The sequence below is a fragment of the Cydia strobilella genome, chromosome 12, assembly GCF_947568885.1.
Source record: "Cydia strobilella chromosome 12, ilCydStro3.1, whole genome shotgun sequence".
NCBI lineage: Eukaryota > Metazoa > Arthropoda > Insecta > Lepidoptera > Tortricidae > Cydia > Cydia strobilella.
Genome location: NC_086052.1, coordinates 17,814,747 through 17,828,849, shown reverse-complemented (window position 1 = coordinate 17,828,849; position 14,103 = coordinate 17,814,747). Strand labels below are relative to the sequence as shown.

At 36.7% G+C, this 14,103-nt stretch overlaps 1 protein-coding gene across 6 annotated transcripts in view; it reads left to right on the top strand.

Moving 5' to 3' along the window:
• The window catches only part of LOC134746285 (mucin-2-like), a 114,883-nt gene that overhangs the window by 67,235 nt on the left and 33,545 nt on the right, over window positions 1-14,103 (top strand). For all 6 annotated transcript variants that reach the window (XM_063680641.1, XM_063680640.1, XM_063680639.1 and 3 more), the window contains 3 exons: window positions 343-447; window positions 2,510-2,746; window positions 4,211-4,353. In XM_063680641.1, the coding sequence (XP_063536711.1) occupies window positions 343-447; window positions 2,510-2,746; window positions 4,211-4,353 (485 nt within the window). The remainder of the gene's footprint in view (window positions 1-342; window positions 448-2,509; window positions 2,747-4,210; window positions 4,354-14,103) is intronic.

Here is a 14,103-nt window from a genome sequence, read left to right as displayed (position 1 = left end):
AGGGGCGTGTTTTTATTTTGATTGTCAATTTTGGCAATGACAGATATATTCAAATTCTTCTGCTGTTCTTTATAGCGTTTAAGAAGGTCGACAAAAAGGCGGGTGATATGAAAATAAGGTCGAATATATTTATGAAAGAAAGAGTGAGCGAAATGGATGAAATTGAATGCCAAGGAATGAAAAGGGGCGCGAACACATATGACACATATTACGGTTTAAAATTTATATAAAGTCAACTTTGATTTAAATGTAAGTAGTAGTGTGACTACCTAAAAACACAAATAAGTACTATACAATAATTCGATTTGTTTCCTAGTTATAAATGTTTGTTTTATTTATCAGCTGATACACCGAAGAGCGAGCGGAGCGTGTATCCAAAGGCCGGTTTGATCCTGCGCAGCGCGGGCCTGCGCGACAGCGTCTCCAGCGACTCCTCACAACACGCTGGTTGGTATACGTAGTTATAAGTTTGTAAAAGCTACTAGATATAGTTAAGTAACTGTAATTTAATTAAATTATCTGTATTTGCTACACCCTATTCAGGGTCCATGTGATTGATGTGATACCATAAGAAATAGGTATGTTAATACTACCCAATAAATGTACCATGGAAGCAAGAAATAAATGAATACTGAATACTGGTTTTACAGTATATTTTATTAACTTCGTATCAAGCAAAGCCAGGATAGAGCATATTATAAAATTGAAATAGAAAATCACAATCCAACGGAGATTTTAACTTGTGACTTTATGTCTAGTCGGTTTGTTTTACTATGTATTATTCTACTGAGTCACCGAAGCTTCCCAAACCAGAAGACTTAAAAAAAATGTCGTCACTAGAGATCCTAAGCTAGAAATAAATAAAACCAGTTACAGACAGTTTCTGACAGTGACAGAGAACATTACGCATAGCTAGATCGATTGAACTTCTAGTCAGCTCCACAGTCTTATTCACATAAAGAATAAAAGATCTGATGTATTTTAAGGAGGAGTATAACGTCCGTTGGATTCCTTTGAGTACTTAGGGCCGACACACAATTAGACGACGACGTGCCGTGGCACGTTGCGGCGTCGTGTAACGTTGCGACGTCGTGACTCATGACGTGCAAATCTACGGCGTGTAACATAAAAAATCACGTCACGTCGTCGTGCCGTGGCACGTTGCTGCTTAATTTAATCTAACCTAACGCCAATAATTAGGAGTAGGTAGTATTGGCCTTTCCTCTCAACTCTCAAGACATTTATTCAGAAAGCGATACCTATTTATAACTACAGTATTTACAAATATACATAAAGCACATAAATACCTATGTATAACTCCTGACATCACGTCAGCACGTCACAGAAGACAGTGTCTTTGAGATTCACTGTTTCCTCATTGAAACAAACTCCTCTTCTTCTTCTTCCTCGCGTTATCCCGGCATTTTGCCACGGCTCCTGGGAGCCTGGGGTCCGCTTGACAACTAATCCTAAGAATTGACGTAGGCACTAGTTTTTACGAAAGCGACTGCCATCTGACCTTCCAACCCAGAGGGTGAACTAGGCCTTGTTAGGATCAGTCCGGTTTCCTCACGATGTTTTCCTTCACCGAAATGCGACTGGTAAATATCAAATGATATTTCGTACATAAGTTCCGAAAAACTCATTGGTACGAGCCGGGGTTTGAACCCGCGACCTCCGGATTGAAAATCGCACGCTCTTACCAGTCTTACCGCTAGGCCACCAGCGCTTCATTAAAAACTCTTGTTGGCAACAATGTTTCGGACTTAATTTTTTTTGGTAGTAATGTATATTTTTTTATACATGATGATTATTATTATAATTTTGTATTCATCTCTCAAGATTTATTAATTGGCAAATTTACTTCCAAGGTCAGAAACGGATGATTTCACAATATATAATCAAATTAAATTTAAATTGAATTGTTACGGTATAGCGTTACGATAATCAAGTAAATTTTAAATTGAATTGTTGCTTAATTAGTGCCTTGTTTTTGATAAATAGACGCAATCTACTGATGTAGCGTCATACATACATACATACAAATTTGCGTCATTTACAATTGAAAAAAAAAAACAGAAACCTCATATTTTTAAGGGGATCCAAATTTTCCGTTTCCATAGTGAAAGTAGGTATCCTGAATTCCCTATGAAATTTTCCTGAAATATCTGAGAATGTTTCCAAGTTTTTTGAAACTTTCCACATCTTGCACATGTGTAGACGTTTCATAAAAAAAACCGGCCAAGTGCGAGTCGGACTCGCGCACCGAGGGTATTTAGTATTTGTTGTTATAGCGGCAACAGAAATCATCTGTGAAAATTTCAACTGTCTAGCTATCACGGTGCATGAGATACAGCCTGGTGACAGACAGACAGACGGACAGAGTCTTAGTAATAGGGTCCCGTTTTTACCCTTTGGGTACGGAACCCTAAAAACAGATGATCTTATACAAATACAATACAAAATGCTTTATTTATTTAAAGGTATCTTATGAAACTATTGTTCCTAGGTCTAGCGCGCACGGACAGTGAGCAAAGCCTCGGATCCATCGAAGACGCCATCGTCACCACCACCACTGACCGCAACGGTGGCCGTACCACCACCACCACCGAACGCCACGGGGGCCGTACCACCACCACAACCACGAGAGTGGGGGGAAAGCCTCAGGAACGCTCCTTCCTGGACAGCACGACGAAGGTCACCGGAGTTCAGGATATTTTGACGCGAATGAAGAATGCTGACATTGGTGAGTTGTATTAAAGTCAAAGTTAAAATATTCAAAGTCAAAATATTCTTTATTCAAATAAGCCTAGCAACAAGCACTTTTAAATTGTCAAGTTTTAAATATTACCTTAATCTAAATATCAGAGCAATTTATTGATGCAGTTATTATTATTCTTAAAAACATTGAATTATTATAGATATATCTCAAAAAGCAAAAGTCAAAAAAAGGATCAAAGGAACACAGAGATATTAGTATTTTATAGATTATATATATCGTATTTTTGTATGTACCTAAGGATGTTAATTATGGGAATGTATCTATGATGCCTGAAATAATTGATTTCATTTTATTGTGTCACGCGACTCGAATCACTCTACGAAACGTGCTCTAAATAAAAGATTAATTTATTAAAATTTTGTTGCGTTATTTTATTAAATTATCAATGTTATTTATGACTGATAGATAGGTATATAAGTAATAGTATTAACAGTGAAGTGTAAAAATATGGGTGCACACGTTGTACTTAAAAACATGTCACATAGCTCTTAACTGTCAGCGAATAAGGAACTATGGGACATATTTTTAAGTGTTATATGCACCCATACTTTTACACTTGACTGTACCTTTATACAAGGATACCTTTTTTATGGTTTCGGGAGTTTATTCGTTTTTTTTTATTACCAGGTATTAAGATAAATAACGACTTGGGTTTTAAAAGCTCTGCCCTAATGGCGATTTGCCAATGTCCGAAATCAGAACGATCATTGCTCGAAAGTGCACTGTAAAAAGTTGCTTTTATAAAACGTAAAATACAAACTTATTGCAGATTGGAATAACAAAGTCAAAAGAAATGCGTTGCGCACTAAATAGTAATAACTAGCTTAAATCTAAAATAGGCCCTTGAGGCATTGTACCAAGGATGCTGGCGGCATTTCCCCGCTGTATCGCAATGCTGATACGTTGTGCGAGAAAGCCGCCAGCTCTTCGGTCAAACTTATTTAGTTCTCTCATTCTACCTTTGTTGATATTCTTTTTTAGGGACAATAGTGACACAGATTGTTAGGAGAAATTTTGTGTCTCTTACTACTAATATGTTAAGTCCATTATGGAATGAGCTTATTACGACAAAACTACGACAAAAGTGTATGTTTAGTATATTTAAATTCCATCCATACTAAAAAGTTTATTCACCCTTTCCATGGTGGGCTCAAATAATCTAAACAACTTCAACTTTTAATACATAAAATTAAACGTTTTTATATGTATGTTATTAACGAAAGTATGGTTTTTGGTGTATGGTGGTTGGTTGGTCCTCCAATTGAGGGGGGATTTAAATCTTCTCGGGGCAGAGGTGTAAGTTAAAGCCGGCGTATCTTTATTTTACGTTCATAAGCGCATTGTAATAAGCCTACTTGAATAATAAACTATCTTTATCTTTTAACGAAAAACTATTTTTGCATATTTTGACCGATATCTTTTTTTCAGTGATCGAGCAAGGCGACACGAGCGAGGACACGGAAGCGCGCGCGTTGCTGAACAAATTCCTTGGAGCCACCGTTCTCATGGCCGGCATGAAGAACTATGTTGCGGATGCACAGAACCAGCAGCGTCCAGTTCAGCACACGAAGGTAAGATTAATTTAAGGTTCAGTTTCGTGTTCTTCTCTCACTTTCACTGAGCGTGAGCGAGATGGATGTGCGTGCTCGCGGGTTCCAAAATAAAGATAAAGATAAAAGATAAAAAATGTTTTTATTGCACAGAACGAATACAATTGTAGTACAGTCAGCTGCAGAGAAAAGTGACCCCCACTGCATAGAAGTTTGTATGCAAAGGTGCTAAGCGAATAGTATTGCTGACTGTACATAGTAAGTACATATCACAAGTTACTGAAAAGAGTTGGTGCATAACTGACTTGACATTCGGAGGTTCCAGGAGTTCCCGCACTAGGCTAGGCCTGTATCGCGGGAGACCAGATGTCGACACAAAGGTCTTCAAATCCTGTTAATACACACTTCGCTCACATCACATCCGCCGGTAAACGGCACACCGCGATCTCTTACCCACAGCGTACTCTTACCCCGAATGACTCTATACATGTTAAATACATATATGCAGTGCCAACCCTTGCATTTCATTAAAATTTTACCATTGATAACGGGGTCTGATCATAACATAACGAAATTGATACAATGTACAAATTTGAACTAGTTCTTATAAGGCTGCCTTTCCACTGAGGCGGAGATGACAGGAGACGTGAAGGAATCAATGCTATTGATTGGTTGTAAAACTTGCGATCTCCTACCCACAGCGTGCTCTTACCCCGAACGACTATACATTTCATTAAAATGTCACCACTGATAACGGGGTCTGGTTGTAATTGTAATTTTTAAATTAGCCCGCTACGAACAGGTCCCACGTTAATGTCGCTTGGCTTACTTATCTGCGAGTATCTCTTAAACTATTTCATCATATACTTTAAGCCCATATGTGAAAAGTTTTAAAAGGAAGAAGATAAACATTATATAACTAATCAGGAATCTTACCATAGGAATACTAATCAGGAATGGAATTAGGAAATAATCGACGAGAAAGACATGCCCAGACCACACCATAAAATGTTCATTCATTCGTTTTAGCACTTAATTCCTATCCTGTTTTTGCATCTGAGATTAGAACGCTATAAAAATATTTATACGCAGAGCGACGCAACACTCTTAACTGTACCATCGGTGGTCCTTTTGCCTTGGTAATAAGGTTTTAAGTCGTCAGTTAACAATGTGGACGATGAAACTAATATGTGGTATTTTCTATAAAAAGGGACCTTATTGTCGATGGCGCTTACGCCATTATTAACGATGCTTCAAAATACAATGCCGCACGAAGCTGTGCGGAGTAAGCGCCATCGACAATAAGGCCCCTTTTCATAGAAAATGCCCCATATGAACACTTTTAACAGGGGGGATAACGCACAATTGTAGTTTTTGTATTGAATTTTTCTATGTGTGCGTATGTGTATGCATAATGCTTGTTGTAGTGTGTGTGACCGCTAAAGACGGCGCCCGGGCGCGCCCCCGCGGCCTGACTAATACGCGGATGTGGGATCCTACTTCCGATATCGGATCGGAAAATGTGAAAACGCACTAATTTTAGTATAAAATAGCTAATGATATAGCCCAGAGATCTGAAGAGAAAAACCGGCTAAGTGCGAGTCGGACTCGCATTCCAAGAGTTCCGTATATACAATTTAAACAATGTATTTTTTATGTGAAACGTGAGCGAAATGTCTTTAAAAACCCGTAGGGGTCGGATCAAAAACTAAGTAATTAAGTCCGACTCACGCTTGACTGCAATTTCTAATAGGTTTTTCTGTAATCTATAGGTAAAGATCTATTTTGTTTATTTTTTTCAAAATTTTAGACCCAGTAGTTTCGGAGATAAAGGGGAGAATGGTCATTTGTTGCCTATTTACTTGAATAACTTATAAATTGTTTATCCTAAAATTATAAAAAAATATATTTGAGATTCTCACAATAAGCTCTTTCATTTGATATATAACACGATACAGTTTGAAAAACTTTATTTTTTTCATTTTCTCATTTACCCCCTAAAAGTGGCCCCCGTGTTTAAAATTAATTTGTTAACGTTACATGTCCATCTTTGGGTCACAAACTTACATATGTGTACCAAATTTCAACTTAATTAATCTAGTAGTTTCGGAGAAAACAGGCTGTGACAGACGGACAGACAGACAAACAGACAGACAGACGCACGAGTGATCCTATAAGGGTTCCGTTTTTTCCTTTTGAGGTACGGAACCCTAAGAACTACCGTGAGACTCGAACATATTAAAATTATTACATTAATAAGTGACCCGTTAAAAATCATTTTAGAAGTAAATTTTCAGACTAATTAAGATAAAAGGTACACCCGCGTGACGTCCATATCTTCCGTCGCAAGTTTCGCGTGCCATATCTTTTGTTTCCTTCCAGTTTTCTGGCTTTAAGCCCCGTCTTAACAATGTGGACGATACGCACGGCGCTATCTACTAAGGATAGCTCTAGCAGGTGCCTAGCCAACGTGCCAATCGTTAAGAGGAAAGGGGACAGCCGCTTACTCCATACCTACAAACGTAGTCCCCATTTTCCTCTCTGGATATTGACAACATGCAAAATATTTTTGCATAACTTTATGTATATTAACCATAGCTATGCCCCTATGTTTGACATTTTCGATCTTTTCATTATTATAAAAATTTGGAGCGAATTTCATACAAATTTTTAAAGGGTCCTGTTTTATAATAATTAAGAATTCGAAAAAAATCTAACGTAGGGGCATGTGTAGTTTATATACAACAAATTGTGTCAAAATATTTTCAATAATAATTTTGATATCCAGAGAGGAAAATCAGGACTACGTTTGTATGAAAAGGCCATTTCGCGCGGGTCATCCGCTTTCGTCTTAACGCTCCGTGGCGAAGCTTTATCTCTCTCTATCAGTCTTCCATATTAGTGCGACAGAGACAGTTGCGTTTCGTTCGCTACGGAGTGTAAACGATTGACACGTTGGCTACGCACCCAGGAGTTTATTTCTAGAATAAATAGATGGCGCGTCATGCTCTTTGTTTTATTTGCGCGGTAATTTATTACTTTACTGTAGCTTCATTAGCGAGGGCGTACTTAATGAAAGGAGACCTAGGTTCTTCCTAGTGTGCTATTTTCTTAGCGGATATACTGAAATAGGTACGAATAGGTATTATTTCAAGTCCCTGGATCTAAGCATATGAATTTAATTGGAGGTTTGTGGAGATTAATGTATTAAAAGTATAATTTAACTTGAACATGTAACATACAAGATATATGATATGCAAGATACTAGATAACAGACCCGTTAAAATAACGGCTAACATTAAAACAGGTTAGTGCCTAAATCATCGTAGAATATTTTAAAGTTCAAAATTGAATACTAATAAGTTAATAGAAGCTTTCTATAAAGCTTAACCGTTTATTATTTACCTAATAATTAGCATAACTCGATAAAAACCGCGCAATCAGCGCTAAAAAGCTAATAAAGCCCAAAACAAACCCAAAGCGAATACACATCGGCGCTCGCGCCACCCGTATTGCCGTTTTAAGGCAAGCGTGCCCGCGCGGAAAAGCGACGAAAATCGCCGGCAAAAATAACATCGGCTCCACATTTCACCACCAACCCACCAAAAAGAACCTAACTACCTAGTAAAGCCCACAGAACAAAGGACTTTATAAACAGGGAGAGAATTAGGGAGACAAATGAAGATCGCTTGGATCGTGGAGGTGCTATATTGGGCATAGCGACGTCAGAGGCAGTCGCAGCGCAGTCCGCGTCGCACTCCCGCGCCGAACGCGCGCTACCCGTTATGTTCAAACAATAAAGCCATTATATATGGTATTTTTGTAGTTAGTAGTGTACCGTAGTCTAGAAGGCTAGGCTTAAGGTATAGGCTTTGGTGTTACTTCCGGATTGCGCTTTCGGCTGAAGCTTTTGCGTAAGTTCCTTTTCACTTTTAATGTGGATCTATTTTTTGATCCCTCCAAAATTATTGTATACTTTTTTTTTACAGTAAATTTGATACATTTCCGTAGATTTTATTTTTAAGCTGAATAATATTCTAGTAATACCGATGAATACTTAATGCCTTCTTAAATTCATATTTTTCATTGTGTTAAATACCCAATACTTTACATATTTTATTTTATAAGTCTGCGGTTTTAGTATCAAGGCACGAAGGCATGTTTATGAAAACCTGATGATTCATAATCACACAATTTTTGTGACAATTTTAAGATAAAATCTCAGTAACTCTCTAACTCTGTATTATAATTTGTAACATGTGTTTGTCTATAAACTGCATGTGAAATTGACGGTGACAGGTAATGGGCTCCAACCAATCCGCTCGTAAATTCGACTATTTACGACTTGGACTTATACAGGTGCTGTCCAAGAATACATATATTACTTTCGTATATTCTAGTAAGTATTTCGGTCGCATTTGAGATATGGATATGCAATTCCCAACAATCCCAACTAGCAAAACAGTCGTATAAGAATTGGCTTACTCAGCCTGTAATCTTATAACAGCTGAGTTATGGTGGTACACCAATATATCGTAATATAATAGCGGTTTTCATGGCTATTTAGTGATTTTCGCCAATTTGTGGTATAATGCATTAAACACCTGTTTCAGTAGTATTCACAATTCAGCTTAATCTTCATATACCTATTGTTGTGTGGTCAAAAATTATGGGTTCAATAAAACCTCGATTGCTATAGAGCAGAAGTTTGATAAAAATGCAAAACAATGACTAAAAATTTGGTCACGATCAGGATTCTTATCAATTATCATACAGACAAGAGGTTAATCCAGCTTAACTTAAAGCTAGATAAGAACATTGCATATTCTTGCAACTACATTGACCATTCCTAGATTTTAAGCAAATATTATGAGTTACTTTTAGCCCTTTCAGAACCATCCAATACATGATTACACTACAATCTACAATTAGGCCTTTGCCAGCTATTTATCAAGATCTAAGGAACCTTAGCAGTAGATTTAGCGTCGTCATATTTGTTGCAGTGGACACTGCACATTGAGGAGTAGATTGACTGCCTCTGAATTATATAGCTGCACTACATTTTCAAAATTAAGTAAAATAAATATTCAGCAAGCTTCAATTTATTACCTATGTATGTATATTGATGAAACCGTATGCCGTATGCTTGATTGCCACCGACGTAGTATTAAAAAAAAAAAAACCAAACTTTCATAAATTGTTTTTGAGATCTATCGGCGATCAATAATATAGATTCACCTTGAAAAGTTAGGACAAATAAATAAATGAAAGTGTACGCGGTTTGTTTCAAAATGTTCAAAAATCTAATAGTTCGCGACCTACACCGCTGACATTCGGCCATCGCGTCTCGAGCGAGGCCGCTTGCGATTGCGACACCACTCACTGAAAATAACTGAAAAATACTTTATTTCTAGTTTTTGTCGACCGCGAGCTTCGCATAACATGCGTTCTTTTATGCTCTTGTAGATAATTAATAAGTGTCACTATAACCACTGCCTTTAACTAAAAAAAAACTTATTACACGTATATTATCTATCGGCTTTTACTATTTTGGTATTTTATCACAAACTGATTTAACGCACTTAACTATCTATAACAACCCATCAAAAACTTTTGCATGTACCTAATTACCGTAAAACGCACAGAAAATAAACAAACACAGAAATATAATAAGAATAATTTTGAAGGTAGGTATATATAACAACCACCTAAATAAATAAACTTTCCATAAATCCAATTTGACAGTAGACATACTAGTAGACTTAATTCGAAATCATAATTCAAGTCTGAAGTGAAATTAATCCATAAATTCAATAACATTCAACAACTAATTGGCTTTCAAAACTGAACCGATACCGTTACGAACAATTAGTTATCTTTTAATTGAATCTTCTAAGCTTTTACGGTAGTTATTTTAACCGGAACATCTGTTATACTAGTAGTTCGGCTAATAAATTACTTAATATGAATTTGAGAAACTTATCAGATATTTCTATTTTCCCTATTAATATTATAAATGGAAATGTAACACTGTCTCGTGCTCACACGCTTAAACCGCTGTTCTTAACGATTTACCCGTCCTGGGGAAGGGCATTTGATTAGTTACGATAAATTTGCAAAAATCATTATTTAACCGTGATTTAACCTAAGACGTAGTCGCGGGTGGAAACTTGTACACCTGTCTAGTGAGCAAAACAAACAATAAACTAAATAGATACACTTATATCGCTCACGCACGTATAATTCAAATTATGATGATAATTCGTACTGTCTGGATTTCGAGTCAATTATAATGTCATAAGCTTATAGCACTACGCAAAAAACTCAAAAAATAACAGGCAAAAAAGTCAATGAAGCTTTAACATTGAAATAAAATTACTTAAGTATACATATAATGCCTTCCGTAGTGGAGCTCTAGAATATTCAAGTGACCTATGAACTATCTTAAGTTGTTCCAAAGATAGATATAACTCCGTAATAGATGGATACAGTCTAAGGAAAAAACGTGCCTCGAAAATCAAGAAAATTTGATTCTCTTTCAGAGGGCGTTACTAGCTTTGGCCTACTGTCGTATAGATAGCGTTGACGGTTTCGTTTGTTATTTAACAATTTTAACGCATTGATATGCGAAAGAACATGGGTCAAAATCATAAAAATAATTAATGCAAAAAAAAACATTTACTTATCCATATTTAAATACATTTTATCGTATTTTTATAAATTTTTATTTTTAGTTTTTAAGTTTGTCGACAGATGGCAGTGAATTTACTGGGGTTACAAAATTTACTATGACAGTACCGCTCTAGTATAAGTTACTCTATGGTTGTTCTAAAGTTGAATTTGATAGTGTAAAACAAGGTCGATTTCCGCTGTCTGTATGTCTGTCCCTATGTATGCTTAGATCTTTAAAACTACGCATTTATTTGCCATTAAATGTGGTATACAATGGTGTTACATTATTATTAGATAGAGTGATTCAAATTTGTAAAGGTTTTGTGTAAATTAGTTGAACTACCCATGCGAAGCCGGGGCGTGTCGCTAGTACCAGAATATATTGTAATAGTAAGCTATTACAATTCACATTGTAAGTAAGAGTAAAATTTCTCGTTTGCTTTTTACTTCCTCAAAACACACTACGACACTGCGAACATGTGCTCGCTATAAAAGAATATTAAAGGAAATTTCCCACAAATGTCCGCGGGTCATTGATACCATCCATCTGTTTCATCTCGAGTATTTATTCAAGAGTTGAACGAACAACTATTACTGTCACAACAGAAGTGCAAAAATAGTGAGCCAATGTACGAAACTACTGCGCACTCGAGTTCAACGAACTTGCATTAATTACAATTATTTGTGTCACGTCGTTTTCTGTAGATTCCTCGAAAATGTAATTATAAATGCACTAGCGTCTGCCCGCGACTCCTTAATGATGATCATTGATATTTTTTAGGGTTCCGTACACAAAGGGTAAAAACGGAACCCTATTACTAAGACTCCGCTGTCCGTCTGTCCGTCTGGCCGTCTGTCCGTCTGTCTGTCACCAGACTATCTCATGAACCATGATAGCTAGGCAGTTAAAATTTTCACAGATGATGTATTTCTGTTGCCGCTATAACAACAAATACTAAAAAGTACGGAACCCTCGGTGCGCGAGTCCGACTCGCACTTGGCCGGTTTTTTTATTATTGATAATTATCTTATGTTCTTTCTCGGGCCTCAAACTATCTCAATACCAAAGCAGCGGCAGCAAAGCCATACAGCGGTTTAAGTTTGAAAAGGTAACAGACAGACAGAGTTACTTTCGCATTTATATTAGTGTGCTTTTGTCAATCTACAATATTTACATCAATCGAATGTATATGTATATTCTTTATTGTACTTACATAAAAATCAAATACGAGAAACACAGTTGCAAAGAGAATTAAATACAACAAAGGCGAACTTATCCCTATATGGGATCTTTTCCAGACAACCTTTGAGGAAATGAGTAGATTATAAGTCACAATCAATGACAAACAAAAACAACAATGTACAACCATTAAAAGTAATGAAATAAAAATTTTGAAAATCGTCGGTGTCAAATCAAAAATTAAATAATGTAATCATAAACATAATCATAACATATTTATTGTGACTATAGGTAAAAAAAAAGGTGTTACATTTTATGGGTACTAAAACCATAGCCTACCATCTTAATGGCGTACAATATTATGTATGAAAAGAGTCACGTGAATTTTTGTAGTATCTGTCATCCCGATACATTTTTCCTTTTTTGTTTGGCTCTTATGGGTGTACGATTGTCACCTTGGCTAGACCCCCAGGGGGCCCAGGGCTTATTTCGATCCTACGCTCTTACCTAATATATTTCATGCCCTGCTTAGGTACACTAATAACACGACAATTTTATTTTAAAGTTTACCCCTTTTCGCTTTACTTGCGCAGACATTTCTCTTCTAATTTCTATTTTAATTGCAGAAGCATTTCTAGTGGCCACCAGAGCACAGACTGCGATGACATCTACACAGTTTTATTACGTTTACTAACTAGCTTTCTAAGTAATTTAGTCAGCAAGCAAGCAAGACACGATACAGAAACGATATAGCCTAACAGGCAGTTGCACTTGGACTAAGAGGACTTTGACGCAAATATATAGGGTACTCCTGCTTTAAATTACGCATAACACAATCATCCCTTTTATTTTGACCATTATTACTACACTATAATGATCTATACGATACTCGCCTGGCGAATCATTCCACTGTTGAACTGATGTGGATGCCGAAACTGACAGTTGTGCATCTCGAATAGGGGCCCTGAGCTCGCGACTTCATTCTTCTTTGATTTTTTTTTGAAAAAAACCCAATTTTCACCTCAGGGTGGAACTAATAATTTCAAGTTCTTTCAACGGTTTAAGCTGTTAGATGGTTGTCAATACCTATATATATTTGTCGGTGTATAACGGAACTGTTTTTTTATATAAGACTTATTAGATATTAAGTTTGTCTTACGATAACGATATAGATCCTATAGTGACACAATGATGTCATCGGATTAACGGCTGTCGATAGTGAAACCGGCGCGCTGCCATGGATCGATGGATCTATAGATCGTATTAGGTCACGCAGAAACCCGAGCGGAGTGAACGCCCGCGCTAATTTTACCGCAAGCGCGCAAGTAGGTCAGATCGATCGATCGCGATCGATACAAGTGCATCCGAAGTAATGAACTGATAGTGCAACAAGTGTATCCTCGTGCGATTATCATAATCGTGTCAAAAAGCAGACTACATCTTAATTCCATCTCACTTTTTAAATAAAAAATTCTAAACACTATTTAGTCCCTAGAGGAAATATCGACAGAAAGCTTTTTCTACGGCCAGATTAAAAAATTACTCAGGTTCCCCTACAGTCCAGCCGTTCAGATTCTACAAACAGGGAAAACGTCTTCTGAAACCGACCATATCTTTACTAAATAATCATTTAATCTATGTATCTAGGGCATGTTTACAATAGAGTTCTGTGTAATTGGCTCTATAATCAGTAGGTACTTTAACTGTAATTCTGCAGATACACTTTTAATACGAGTATCTTCGGTTAACCTCCTGTTTTAAACACACAGCATCCATTTGGCACCAATCCAACATTCGCCAAAGTTATAAACTTAATTTCTCTACTAAAATCTTTTGAATTAGAACTCTTCCGTGTGTTGTATTTGGACTGTATTTACAAACAAAGATGTGTGAAGTGTCAAGACACAATTAAAGCTGAC